The following is a 15,200-nucleotide window of genomic DNA, read 5'->3' as shown; positions in this document are numbered from 1 at the left end:
TGAAAAGATATGCCAGGGACCCCCATAAGAGAAGTTTTTTTTTTACGGCTCTATCAGTGATTTTCAACCATTTTAATTTCAAGGACCCCCAGTTTGACATGCATTAGGGCTACGGACCCCCATTTAATGGCATTTCTATCTCTGGGACCACACTTTTTATGGTAAAACCAATGTTAATTTAACTCTGAGAGTGTACAAATGGAACCAATTTGACCTGTTAGGGTCCATTTGGTTCCATTTGTAAGAGTGTACAAATGGAACATTTGGTTCCATTTGTACACTCTTAGAGTTACAGACCCATAAGGGTCAATTTGGTTCCTAACTATCTATCATCTAGCTGGGGACCCCCTGGAACTCCATCAAGGACCCCTGGGGGTCCCCGGACCCCACTTTGAGAACCAATGATCTATACCAGGGGTCTTCAACAGGGGGTCCGGGACCCCTAGGGGGTCCTCAGAGTTACTATAGGGGGTCCACCAAATCTTTGTGTGATAGGATTTTTTATTTTACCTTAACCACCTGAACCCCTGGCATCCATTTTCTGAGGAGAACTTTAGCCAAAAATAGCAGATCTATAAACTCACAACGCCTCGCAGCTATTTTTGGCAAAGAGGCGTAAGAGGTAAAAAAAATTAGCAGACCACGTAAACAAAAAATGTTGAATCTGAAACACAATTTTATACGATGTAGAGGGGGTCCCTGCTTCATCTCCCTCTCTCAGCTAGGGGGTCCTTGGCCTGAAAACGTTGAAGACCCCTGATCCATACAAGCAATTCAGCTTGGGACACAGTGGGACGCAACTTTGTTGCCCTGATCATGAGGTACATTGACAAAAACAATCTTTGCAAGAAGAGCCACAAGTTGCACAACAACCCCCCAGCCTGCCCTAACAATCCGGTAGCCTAAAATGACTGATAACAAAGTTAAAACTAGAAAATGTGCTCCTCGGAGCACAAGTCTCCGCCAGCAGACCCGTGCTATTTTAATCAAATGAAATCACTTACCCTATCTTTAACCATAGTTCTCTAGGAATGTTCTAATTTTTACGTAAAATAGAACATGTTACTATATCATAGCAATTATATTATCATAACAATATCTATCGTTCCTGTATACTTTCCAGGTTTTAACTCTGCCACTGATTCTCTGTAGAGCATTCGTTCACAGGAGACACAGACATAATTGGGTCCACTTTCTGACATCTTCTTTAAGAATGCAGCAGCAGCTTTATCAACTTCTAGTTCTTGTGATCTGTACCGTCTCTTCTTACTGGTGTTATGTGCTTGTTGATGTTGTCTTTCATTACTTGAATACTTTGACCAGTTCCTTTTTTTCCTTTCGATGTTCTCTACAGACTCTCTCTACAGATTCTCTCTTCATTCTTTCTCTCTGTTTCTTAGCTCTGTTTAATTTCATTCTTTCTCTCTGTTTCTTAGCTTTGGCCTTCTGCGCCTTTGCGTCTTCATCAGGTTTCAGATGCTCATTTCCTGCTTCTTTAGTTTGCATAATGGGAGTTAGTTTCATTGTGTGATCTCAGCCTCTCCTATCTAAGTTATTTATATAGTTATATCACATATTGTGATGTCACGTAAAACTGATCAATGTTAGGTGTTCTCAGAGGAACACACACACGCACGGACGGGTGATTTGTACTAGAAGGTACTGTTCCAATCAAGACTGATTGATCCTGTCTTACCTCACTTCAAAAAACATAAATGGCTTTTTGAAGTGACACACCTATTTATAGTGTTTTATTTCATCATACGTCCCTCTAGCCAATCAAAGGCATTGGTGTCAACATATTGACACGTGTCACGTGGAGCTTGACCAATGTTAGCTTGGCTAGGGGCCATGCTAACACACGGCGGGACGAAGCGAAAACATACTCTCCACCTACGGCGGAGACAATAACGAATTAAACCATACATGTATATGCTTCGTTGACCCCCAGAGGTCTGTACAGTCTTTTTTTCCCTCTACACCAAATCTCTACTCCATAGTTCTGACACCTATTATGACATGCCCAGAATAAGGATGCTAGGGTTCATTTGGATAAATTGATAATGAGGATTTTACTGAGTATCCGGTGCTGTCAGTATATCATCCTAACAGCCAGTGGTGGACAGTAACTATACGTACATTTACTCGAGTACTGTACTTAAGTACATTTTTGGAGTATTTGATTTATTTTGCTTTCAGGCATCCAGATGGTGCAGCAGGAGAAGAGGCAGAACAAGGCAGCCCACAGCAAGAGGATCCATGCCCGCTGGAGGCTCGTCTACACCCTGGTCAATAACCCCTCTCTGCTGGGCTCCAGGAAGCACTTTCAGCTGCACTCGTCCGAGAGCCTCGGAAACGGAAACAACAACCTCAGCCCCAAGGACGGCAGCACACCAGCCGCTGACACTGCAGCCACTCCAGATAACTGAGATCCCGTATCAAAGGATGCTCGCTCTATCAGTCTGAAGGCTTATGACGTTATGCACAGATCTGCTTGTGGCATCACAGGTTCAAATACCTCTCATGGCTGTATTGTCACGTGATCCTGAACTCTCTACCCTCATTTCCCTTTCTCTCTGTACAATAAAACGCCAAATACAAATAATGCAGCAAAAGATACTTGGTGTGTTATGAATTAATGACATGAATGATACATACAGATTTGCACAGGGCCCACTTCGTAAAAGTGTTCTCTTGCATCCCCGGCCATGACTCGAATGGGCACTGCACTAGTCTAGAGAAAGAGATCCATGTTTTTGTTACTTTCTCTTTTTAATCTCTTTTTACAGAACCATGTCTGGTATTTGGATAAATTGAATATTCTATGTACTGTTTGCTCAGTAATGGTCATCAATTTATTTTGTACAATATATGTGATGTGGGATATGATTTTAGTTACTATACAAAATAATCTCTGCTGCAAGTGTTATTAGTTATTTAGCATGCTACTCACTCAAGTAAATACAAAACACTTAATCTTATTTGATCATTAAACTATTTCCCCAGTTTTCTTTCATATTGCATCCATTCCAGTTTGAACGATTTCTGGTTTTCTGTGTTGTAATGACCCGGGCATAATGTGAACTAGACACATTGTTGTCCTGCTTTCATTTATGTACACTCTTCACAACTGATAACAGTAGCTACAGTTATCAGTTATCTAGAGAGAGAGAGAGAGAGAGAGAGAGAGAGAGAGAGAGAGAGAGAGAGAGAGAGAGAGAGAGAGAGAGAGAGAGAGAGAGAGAGAGAGAGAGAGAGAGAGAGAGAGAGAGAGAGAGAGAGAGAGAGAGAGTCACACTGAAACAGTGATTAAGTACTTCTTTGAGAAAGCTTTATTGATTGAGGCACATAATCTTGGGAAAGTGTCTAGTGAGGATATTTAAGTATTTAAATAAATACAATTCACCTTTATCACAAAATACAATGACCTGACATTGAGGATCACAATGTTGAAAAGATTACTGTAGTGTGGAGAGCATTGGAGACAAGGGCAAGGTTCCACAATGTTACTGACACATTACCTTGAAATACTCTTAACAGCATGCGGGTACAGTATACCACAGAACAACACTGAAACGTGTTCAAGATTATCTCTTTCCTTGTCAGAGTTAACATGGATAATATTGTAACTCTGACCTACAGTGTAGCTACATTTTACGAGCTTGACAGAGAGCACTATTAGAAGACCCATTGAACTTGAGATTCTGCTTTTAACTTCACAATTATTTTCAAAGGATGTGCACATTAGTACTTGACAAAGAACTCCACTCAACTACAGACCCATTGATTCTTTAAAACAACACTTTGTTCAAAACATTCAAACGATATGGTAGGATTCCACACTTTCTTTTCTCAGGGCAGTTTGCACTCCTCCCTGCATGACATCCATTTCATTACACCCGCGTGCACCGTGGCTCTGACCTTACCATTAGTTGCTTCCCATTGTTGGTGATCTAAAATTGCAGCTTATATTTCTAACACTTGCTTGGACTTGCACGTGCAGCCACTACACACCTACAATGTGAATGTAAAGACTTGCACCTATAAGCTTGAGTGGCAACTGGCACGTTTACGACAGTGCAAAGCATTTAGCTCAGTGAATTGGATATTTGTAGTTACTTGTGATATTGACTGCCTCTGCTCCTAGCGGTAGCCTATCACTGTATTCAGAGCCTTCTTCACAGTCATCCATGTTCCCCCTGTACTGTGACAGAGTGAAGGACTCCGTCACCACACTTCCCTCCACGTCGTCTTCTTTCCCCCCATCCCTGCTCTCTGATTCCGCCTCCCCCTCTTCCAGCTCGCTACCGTTGATATTCCTCTGAGACTCTGTGTACGGCGTGTGGAAGCGGGTGGTGAGCTTCCTCTCGACGTGATACTGATCCTTGGCCTTCATGATCAGCTTGTAGGTCTTGGTGCGGTATTTGTACACCAAGTGGAAGCATGTTGCCCCGAGGAGAGGCACGGTGGACACGGTCAGGAGGCATATGCTGACTGAGATGATGATCAATAAGTTGGGTACCCTTCTCCTGGTGGCGAAAAGGACTCGGACCTCGCAGTCGTGACCTCTATAAGTGAGACAGAGAGAGTAGTTGGTACCGGGACGTAAGCCCTGGAAGAGATACGTGTTGAGGCCATCTTCAATCCTGGACCACTGGACAGCAGAGTGTTTGTGGTCAGCGGTGATGCACAGATACAGGGAAGCGTCGAGTTTTTGGGATTCCTCTGCCGACTCATCAGGCTCTGGATCATTGGTCTGGAGGCCCTCCGAGGTGGCATGGTGGCTGCTGGCCTTGACTTTGGGTATGAGCAGTGGGTTGATGCGCACTCTCGCCTCTGTTTCGGACACCCCTAAGGCGATAACACCAAAGTCAAATGTGTACTGCTTGACGTCGTCCAGGCTGCCGTTGAATGCGTGGTTAGAAATGTATTGGGTGTTGGGGGTCAAACCACATTTGCTAGCATGCGGCGGGCGAGTTGGCGCCGGCTTATAATGCTCAGTGTCTATCTCAGTAACGGGCGGAAAGGAGGGATCAATGTCGATATCTTTACTTTCCAGATTAGGCAGATGAAAAGAATAGAAAATAGATGTTTTAACTGCCGGTTGTTGTACGGATGGAAGGACGGGCTGAAAAGAGGGAACAACATTGACGATACCTTTTCTCTCCAAATTAGGTAGATGAAAAGTTTGGAAAATAGATGTTTTAGCTACTGATTGTATAGATGGGAGGATCTTAGTCAAAATGGCCACCTCAGTTACTGTCTTTACAGGTGTGGGCTGTGGCATAGCCATCACCTGTAAAGAGACACTTTCCTCTGCTTTACCAAATTCATTCATAGCTAAGCAGCTATAATTGCCACTGTCTTTTTTACTAAGGTGTAATATGACAAGAGTTCCATTACTAAAAACTTGAAATGGGTCATTGTCCAATAAGGCCTCAGCTGATTCTGCCGAGTCATCCTCTTCAGAAAACAAAGCTAACTCTCTCTTCTGACTCTGTGAGTGAACTTTCCATATGACCGCTGGTTTGGGATTTCCCTTGAATGCACAGGTCAAGATCAACACAGTATCCTCATGAAGGGTTGTATTATGAATGTTTGGCTCGGATATTATTGTAACATTAGGGCTCATGCACTTTGATTCGGGTAACTTCACAATGATTTCCCCTTTAAGTCGCGGCGGGCTCGCACATGTGATGAAATTCTGCTCCGGGACGGAGATGGTGGTCTTCAAGATCCAGTCCCTCAGCCAGTCCATGGAGCAGATGCACGCAAGTGGGTTGTCATAGAGCTGCAGATGTGACAGGGATATCAACCCATCAAACGTTCCCCGGGCGATGGTGATGAACCGGTTATTGTTAAGCCGGAGAGACCTTAAGTCTTTGAGGCTGGAGAAGGCATCCCTTGGCAGACTGACCATCTCGTTGTGGTTCATCTTAAGCAGCTGCAGAGACGTGAGGTTCTGGAGATCCTCCCAGGGGAAATCTACGATCTGATTGTAACTGATGTCAAAGTTACGCAGGTTAACCAAGGGCGTGAGGGACCCCTCCTCGATGGAAACTATGGCGTTATTGGCCATCCAAAGGGATGTCACTTGGGTGACATTTTCGAAACATCCAAGCGCGATCATAGTGATTCGGTTGGCAGAGAGGCTCAGAATGGTGACGTTGGTCGGCAATCTGTCAGGGACTTCAGTCAAGTGTTTATAAGAGCATTCAGCAAACTGACGTCCATATTTGTCTGAGCAGGAACAGAGTTCGGGGCATCCCTGACCAGTGCCAATGACCATGGCAAGCCAGAGCACGAAGAGACTGCGTGACGTTGTCATTTTCTACACCTGCAAAACAGAGACAGAGTCAATGAATATATAGTTTCAGTAATGAAGCTTTGTTTCTGTAACACAGGATTTTTTTTGTTTTGTATATTTGCTCAAAGCAAGTATAATATTTAATATTTGTGAAATGAAATAAATATTTCAAGTTTATCCACCTGATGAGTAGGCTAATACTCCATCACGCACCTTTGAGGGATATTGTGTTTTTTTATATTTTGTTATAAAAGTAATCAAATTATTTTCTCAGTGGTGATTACCTGTCATGTCACAGTTATTACATAATCGTCTAATCACAATTATTTGAGATAATCGCAATTATTTTATAGCAGATCTACAACAAGCTTACAACACCATGTTGTAAGCTTGTAGATCAGCTATTACCACTATTTTTTATTATCATATTTAAGCATACAATTATCAAATGTCACTAATTTAGTTGCATATTTAATTTGTCATATCTGTCCTGTGCAAATGTTCTTATTAGAAAGCCTAAACGGAAAACAGAATTTTCCTTTTTATTCATATGTGCAATGCCAAAAACACACATGACAATTAATCGTCAACTTAAATGTGTAATCGGCCAAGCAACTCAGTAGCTATCCTTCACTTTGCGTCGCACTTGGTTTCAAACTACGCAGTAGTGTTTCTTGCCCTGTCCTTGATAAATGGTCTGCATGTATAGGCATTTCTTGGTGCTGAAAGCCATTGCACTTACTATTTACTAATGGGTCAGTAGAAATGAATGTAATTTGTAATAGAAAGGAAGACACATTATAATTGTTTACACGTTGCTGAAATATTTTCGTGGAGGTCACGCAGGCACGCACTTTAATTCATCTGTGAGCGATACAGGCAATATTGCCAGGTTTTGCGAGAGAAACAAGCAACCAGGTGTATGAAAACAAGCCCAAAAGCTACATGAGTCCTGGCTTTAAACATATATTACAACGGCTATTTGAAAATAGCAGATCTACAAGCTCACAACACGAGCTTGTAGATCTGCTATTTTCACCCACCTATTTTTTTTTAAATATTTTTAAAACATTTTAACAACTCAAATATTGTATGGGGGTCCCTGGCATAAAATATTTGCAGGTGGGGGGGGGGGGGGGGGTCTGCAGACAAATACATATTAAATTGGGGGTCCTTGACATGAAAATGATTAGGAAACAAGCCCAAATAAGCAACTACATTAGAATAAGCCCCAAAAAACCGCAACCACCAATATTTACAAGCAGCTTACGAGCCCAAAGTTGCTTATAATAAGCAGACCTGGCAACCCTGTATACACGCTACCTTGGAATGGAAACGTACAGGCTACTTCACAAACTATATATCTACTGTAACGTCTTACCAGAGTCTTTCCTTTTTCTGTTTTCCTCAGGAAAAATCCCCACGTCTCAAGAGGAATCCTTTTATACAGGCTATGTCTGCTCTTTTAGAGCCAAAACAAGCTAGGTGCTCTGATAGAAGCTTTGCAAATAATACGTTTACATTAACATATCCTACATGTTTAAAACATGCGAATCCTCTCCTGAAAACGGCCCAGGAGATGATGTCGTTGTAAATATACCCTGTATGACAATGTATGTCTCACAGAGTTGTCATCCCCTCCCATTCCTTCCATGCGACTAAAAATTAAAGTGACACAGCCCCATGGTGTAGCCTAGAGTACATTTACTCAAGTAGCCTACTATAAGTAGGCTACAATTTTGAGGTATTACACATTTTTAGTACTTTTACTTCTACTCCACTACATCTCAGAGGCAAATATGGTACTTTTTACTCTACTACAATTATTTAAAAAAATGTGTTTCTTGACAGATATGAAGTATTATATTATAAAACATACATTCAGCCCTATTTAAACTTTGGCTATTGATGCACGCGTTGTGAGCTTGTAGATCTGCTATTTTCAAACATTTTAGTACTTTTACTTTTGGTACTTTAAGTATATTTTGATGCCAATACTTTTGTACTTTTACTCAAGTAACATTTTGAACACAGGCCTCTTATACTGTAACAGAGTATTTTTATATTATGGTATTGGTATTGCTACTTTTACTTCAGTAAACCCCCACTAGCCATTTGTTTTCTTCTTATTGTTGTCGACTGTCTGGTCCTATACCTTCCATCCCTTCAGCCCCAAGTATTGAGATAATAAGCCCTGGCCTATTAGATAGCAGCTTTGATTAAATCCCTTTGAATGAAAGACAGATGTATTTATATAAATAAAATAAATATAGCTATATTATACTATGTATCTTGCAATCATGCCTTCCAAAATCACTGTTCACAATCACACACACATTTTAAGCTACAGTATAGGCTACTTGGAGTTGGAGTGCTTAGGAAACTGTTTTAAGTACTCACATCATCTACACCTTAAGTGTTATTTATTTTAGTTTAAAAGTATTTCTGCTAAAGTTTAATTTAGTTGGATGAAACACATATAAAGAAAAAAATGCCAGCATGCTCAGGTAGCTATTATTTTATATAGAATATTTAGGCTACTGACAGTTGGTCATACAGTGAGTTTTGACCATGACACTATTACAAGAGTGCAGTGGTCTTCAAGTTTAACTCTTTAAAAAAAAATATATATATATATTATATATATATATCCCACGATTTGTAACCCTATTTTTTACACCCATTGCCAATTGTCTATGTAATCCTGGGCACTACCTTCCCTCTGCCAACCTAGGGAGGCCAGGGCCGAGCTCATGCCTCCTTCAATGCATGAGAGCCAACTGACCCTCTTGTCACCTGACAGGGGAGAGTTTCCCTGGTTGGACGTAGAAGGAACACGTTATTCCAACCAGTTCCCTTCCCCTCCATCAGGCGCCCCGGCTGGCCAGGGGGAGGCAGTATAGTGACCAGGATTACTGCATGTTTTTGTGAGGGTACCTACCCTAGGAGACACGGGGAGAACATGCAAACTCCACACAGAAAGGCCCTTTCGCCAACCCCACCTAGGGTATGGGCACTGATGACGCGGAGGAGAGAACACGCCCCCAGCGCCCACAGCGTCCCCTGCGGGAATCGAACCCAGGACCTTCTAGCTGTGAGGCGACAGCACTACCGTTCAAGTTTAACTCTAAATGGACTGTCACACCACAGGTTAATTATTTCTATTCAGCAGTGTAGAGATACTGAGGAGGAGGTGACCAGCCCTCTCCCATATCTCTCCAGACTGTTATAAAGCAGAATCAAAAGGGAAGTTTGTTTATTTTAGGCTGCACTTAAAGGCCGATCATCTCACATTGCAGAGACATGAGTCAGCAGGCCTCTCCTGAGCTGGCGGCTGGCCTGTCCTGTGGATGATGATGATGATGATGATGATGATAATGATGATGATGAAGAATATGATGGTGATGATGATGATGATGGTTATGATGATGATGATGATGATGATGAAGAGGATGATGATGATGATGATGATGATGATGATGATGATGATGATGATGATGATGATGAAGAGGATGGTGATGGTGATGGTGATGATGATAATGATGAATAAGCCATGATTATTGTATCTCCAATGAGAAAACCAGCCAGATAGTTTGAAGTCCATTGCCCTTAGGCCCAGTAACAAGAATAAAAATGTACCTCAATAGCATTGTGGCAACCTAAACTGAATTGAAATTAAATGTAACAGAAAAACAAGTGCCTGTCCATACACAGTCATACAGTATTATGTCATACTCAATTTCAACTGTAGATGGCACTATTGTTCTGAATATCCAAAATGGACACTCTTCTCTACTATAATTGAAGCCAGGCCCCAGCCAGCCTGTATGTGTGCGGACTACAAACTCATATAGCACAGCAGTTGTCCAATTCTCTTCAAACCTGCCACAACAATCGCTCATGGCTCTGGCATGACAACCATTTATTTATATAATGTAGCGGATATAGCACTGACGAAGGTCCCAGGACCGAAACGTTTGCTAATTTTATGCACCCCTCACTATGAGCACAGAGCACTTATGAGCACATAAAAAATAAATATATAAAATGTTCTTGTATAAGGAGTCTTCCTTGATATTTTATGCGATTAAGTCTTTTTCTGCCACTTTTCCTTTATGTTTTTGAGACCCTGAACAAAGGACAAAGAAGGCCGCAACACTTTCCCCTGTTCCATAATGAGGAGAAAGATTAATCATATATTGTTCATACTGATAATTTAAACAGCATACGTAAACTTTGAGATGGCCAAATTAATATAATTGATCAAATCTATTACTATATGATCATTGCAATTATAGAACTTCCTCCAGTAGCCATGGTTAAGAGATGGGCATCAGAATGAGCTATATGGACACTTGGACAGACATGAAAATTCAGAAGGAACCCTGAAAATGCAAAGACAGTCAGTTCCTAAGAAGGGATTGAATAATTCTGATCGGTTTTAGTGAAAGATGTGTTTGAGAAGGCTATTTTTAACCAAAGGTCAACTGTCTGGAAGTCAGCCAGGCTACTCACGGCAACACCAATGCATTGTGAAAGAAAAGGGTAATTTGTCAAAAATGAATTGGTCTGTAAAACTTTTACAGTTAATTAGAAAATGTATGTCTCTTGAGAGCAATTCTCAAGTATAAGTATATAAGGGGAGATGTAGGGGTATACATTTAATATAGAATCAATCAGGGCTTATTTGTCCCCTTAGGCTACAGAAGCAGCAGGAAAAAAAGAAAGAAAAGAAAGTAGAACGGCAGGTATGATTAAGCTCTTAAGACAGGTAGGCTACAATGTATTTTATCAGCAGTGTCAAAATGTAGCTCAGTGGTATTGTCAAGAAGGACGATTGTGAAAGTCAGCGAAAGATGCTGAACAGTGATTGCAGATGGATTATGTCTATGAGCTTTTATAATTCCAATGCCATGATGTCTTTATAAGACATGTCTTATATTATCAACAGTTATAAGCTATTAGAGGTTTGATTGTGGTCAGGTATAAACATTTTCATAATCATTCTACCCTGACCGCATGCATGTACGCTCTCTGTAACCATAACGAATGCATAGTGTGGATATGGTCGTCTAAGATATTTACTTTACTCATTTTATATTTAAATTTGTATTTAAGAATCACTTTAACAGCCACATAAAACTGAATTATAACTAAGGCCACTTTAGTTACATCTTTAATTTAAAGAAAAACCTTGATTTTGATTTATAATAAATAATCATAAAATGTCACTTATTCATGTTATGAGCCAGAATGCCATTACAAACCTTCAGCACTAGATGGAGCCACCACGCAATTAATGATAAGAGGAATTAGTTTGTCTTGAAGCAAGTTCTCTATGTGCTGTTTGTGTGGCAGATGTGGTTCTGTAGGAGGCAAGCCTGCGTCTGTCTGTCTGTCTGTCTGTCTGTCTGTCTGTCTGTCTGTCTGTCTGTCTGTCTGTCTGTCTGTCTGTCTGTCTGTCTGTCTGTCAGTCAGTCAGTCAGTTGTCTGGTGCTTCCCTGTAATCTTTGGTGCTTCCTATGGTGTCTCCCTGTCTTCTATGGTGCTTTCTATGGTGCTTCCTAGTCTTCTATGGTGCTTCCTATGGTGCTTCCTAGTCTTCTATGGTGCTTCCTATGGTGCTTCCTTGTCTTCTATGGTGCTTAATTCCTATGGTGCCTTCTAGTCTTCTATGGTGCTTCTTAGTCTTCTATGGTGCTTTCTATGGTGCTTCCTAGTCTTCTATGGTGCTTTCCTGTCTCAACACCATCCATGTTCATCTTCCACCGCAGTTTCCATACTGGTGGCATTTATGAGACCCAAAGAGAACCTCCAGTAAGCTGCATCAATAACAATTAATTCAGCACAGCACAGCATGTAGTTTTCTCCACCAATTTGAAGTGATTTTAGACATGCACGTCAATCTCGGTTCATCTGCCGTGGCCCATGGTGGGGAATTGGAAAAACACAGGATTGTGGTCTTCTGCCTGATTTTGAAATACGCATACTATTTAATTAACAGATAAATATTAATGTAAAATATTCCAGTGATAACCGCTTTCAACCATGCATCCTTATTTTGGGATTGTCATTATCCAAATTGTTCATCAAATTCCATCACTTTTGATGACATTTTGAAATGTTCTAAATTAGCTAAAATAGCCAATCTAATTCATGAATCCATCCTTTAGCTTGTGTGGGATAACACGCTTCTATGTTGCTACTAGCACAACATTGCCCTGTTGCATCAACATGTGGCCATAGTATGCCCCTTGCCTGGCATCCTTTGTTTTTATGTTTGAACATAATATGGGACCATAATGACAGCAGCATGGCCACAAATGTTATGGCAAAGCAGCTAACATGTTTGATATATTTCTTTACAGTCCCTATCAAATAAATGGTTGTAGAAATGAGACATCTAATCCAAGGGACAGAATTGTATGTCAGGAACTGTTTTGTTAATTTAGACATGATCTAAAATATTATCATATTTATACAGTAACATCCTAAGTGTTTATTTACCCATTTTATAACTTTGAGAGTGTACAAGTGTAACCAAATGGACTTAAACCTGTAAGTATATATTTATACATTCTCACATTTAAATGAAAACTGTGTATTTTATTGTATATGCAGCAGTTTGCATTAGGAAAATTCAAGTTATTCAAGTTGATGTCCTACTTTTTTATTTCTATTTGTAATTTAACTATGCCTAATCATAACTAGCTTAAAAACTCTATTTTAAATGAATCCCATTGTAAGTATGCTTACAGTGTTATTACAAATGAAATGCGTAACTCTGCCATTTGGTGTCACCATATCCCACATCTAGATTCTCTTCACAGTACATTGTAAAAGACAAAGTTTTAAATAACCAGGAGCCTGACAGTGTTACTGTAAAATGGACCCTCAGGTATTTTACTTGCCATGCCCCATTCAAATGCTGTGTGAGTTAATACTGTTATCTTACATTGAATATATGCATGTAATGCATTCTTTGCATTATTTTTCTTTAATTGTATATATTACTAGTGTGCTACTTGATATGTTGGTATCAGGTTTATTGGAGATAGTGGTACAGTAGGCCTATGTAATGGTTAATGTAATGATCAGAGTAATAAATCAAGAATGAAGAGACTTTGTCACCACTCACACAGGTACAGTACAAGCATTGAAATGCTTGTGTGGCAAGGTCTGCAAAACAGTGCTAACAGTACACAACTACAATAACAATAATATTGGATATAATATGAACAAGAAGCATACAAAGTAAAGTAATAATAATAGAATGCAATTAAAGGAATAGTATACTCTGCCAGATAACAAAGTATAAAATAAGGCTTAATGCACACTGACCAATATAAAATTCTACCAGAGCCCTTTTTTCTTTTGTCGGTCACAATAAAGAAAGAATAGTTCCTGTAGAGTTGTGGACTGCCCACTCCCCTTAAAATATTAAATAATAATTATTCTTGAGATCAAAGTACTCAATGCTTTTGTGCTTCTTTTGAAAATAGACTAATCATGTTGATTCTCTTAGATATGCTTTCCCCCCCATTCCAAATTAGCACTATTCTACCAATCTAACCATTTTAATTCAAAATTCACTTCCAAACTGGAGTATTCTAAAGGCGGTTACACACCGGCGAATATGCGAATATACGCAAAATTCGGACTCGTTCCGAATAATTAAAATACGCTTTTTTCGCTCCGCGAAACTGGTGTGGAAGCTTGCATTGACTTTATAAGGTTTTTTAAAAAAACGTATTATTCGCATGAAAAAAATCGCCCCGGTGTGAAAGAGCAGTATTTTCCTAATTACTCCAAAAAGAAGAAGAAGGAAAACGGGTCTCCTAGTCCTCCATGGTGCAGGCAGGAGCACGTGTCAGAGGGAACAACCTGGCTACCTCTCCTCTCTCTGATTGAATGCTTTTGTTGTTTTCATTTCCTGTAGGTTCACATTAGTTGGGATTTTTTTAATCATTCAGGAAGTCCTTTCCTTCCTTTTTGGATGCTGGCCTGCCACCACTCCAACCACAGCTCTTATTGAAATGGCTTTATCTATCTTTCTTTTTTTCTTTCTTCAAAAAGAATTGCATTTGATAGATAGGCGACAGAGAGAGGGGCCGAGGTAGATAGAACAAGAAAAAGACAGAAAAAGATTATGAGGGGAGAGATAGATAGATAGATATCTATCGATAGATAGATAGATAGATAGATAGATAGATAGATAGATAGATAGATAGATAGATAGATAGATAGATAGATAGATAGATAGATAGATAGATAGATAGATAGATAGATAGATAGATAGAATAGAATATTAAGTTAAATTATATTATATTCTGGATAAGAACCAAATGAACAGTATTAGGCTCTCCAATAAAAAAACTAAAACAAGTTAGGCTACCAAAAAAAGGACAAGCATGAGCTCACTTTTCTGTATGTGAAACTACAGCGTGCATTGACCTATACCCTAACGACACATACTTCAAAACAGACAAAGTGGTTAAGGAAATAGGGCCATCCAATGAAAACATGTAAAGGGATGTATGCCTTGCCAGATGTGTGCTGCATTGGAAAAGCAGCCATGAATTATGATCTCTTTCTGGTAATGACCTGAAGGGTCCATATTCAAACAAATACTGCATCCTTCCTTTCAGTGCATAATTACATAGCTGAATATACCACATTCTTATTGCTATGTACTGTGGGAAAAGCAATGGTGAAATACTAGATATCTCATTTCTGATTTTCCTTTCCTATTGGGTACCAGTATATACATTATGGAAATATCTTTAGAATAGGCCAGTGTTGTCTTCCCTTTGACTCAGTCATTTACAACACTTTTTTTTCCTTATAAGGAAAAATAGTCGGTCACTCGAGCTGAAATCTCATTGTGCGATAT

General features: G+C 39.9%; 3 protein-coding genes across 4 annotated transcripts in view; 2 read left to right on the top strand and 1 right to left on the bottom strand.

Annotated features, from left to right (window-relative positions):
- Positions 1–2,429, top strand: part of LOC308087761 (receptor for retinol uptake stra6-like) — a gene marked incomplete at both ends in the record, with an annotated part of 34,819 nt that extends 32,390 nt beyond the window's left edge. Inside the window, one exon of the mRNA XM_080431913.1 lies at positions 2,200–2,429. Coding sequence (XP_080288039.1) covers positions 2,200–2,429 — 230 coding nt within the window. The remainder of the gene's footprint in view (positions 1–2,199) is intronic.
- The window catches only part of LOC308091305 (C-myc promoter-binding protein-like), a 296,959-nt gene that overhangs the window by 191,446 nt on the left and 90,313 nt on the right, over positions 1–15,200 (top strand). The window lies entirely within an intron of this gene.
- LOC308087752 (immunoglobulin superfamily containing leucine-rich repeat protein 2-like) lies at positions 3,480–7,774 on the bottom strand. The gene is made up of 2 exons (XM_080431902.1): positions 7,689–7,774; positions 3,480–6,337 (listed from the first exon to the last, which is right to left on the bottom strand). The coding sequence occupies exon 2, from the start codon at positions 6,326–6,328 to the stop codon at positions 4,094–4,096; it is 2,235 nt and encodes a 744-aa protein (XP_080288028.1). The 5' UTR covers positions 6,329–6,337; positions 7,689–7,774; the 3' UTR covers positions 3,480–4,093.

This window comes from Gymnoscopelus braueri, assembly GCF_963280865.1.
Source record: "Gymnoscopelus braueri genome assembly, chromosome: 1".
Classification (NCBI taxonomy): domain Eukaryota; kingdom Metazoa; phylum Chordata; class Actinopteri; order Myctophiformes; family Myctophidae; genus Gymnoscopelus; species Gymnoscopelus braueri.
The sequence above is the reverse complement of the archived record's forward strand: the minus strand, read 5'-3'. Positions and strand labels throughout refer to the sequence as shown.

Excerpts from the sequence above, each read along its gene's own strand:
- LOC308087752 (XM_080431902.1), bottom strand. The coding sequence starts at position 6,328 with ATGACAACGTCACGCAGTCTCTTCGTGCTCTGGCTTGCCATGGTCATT.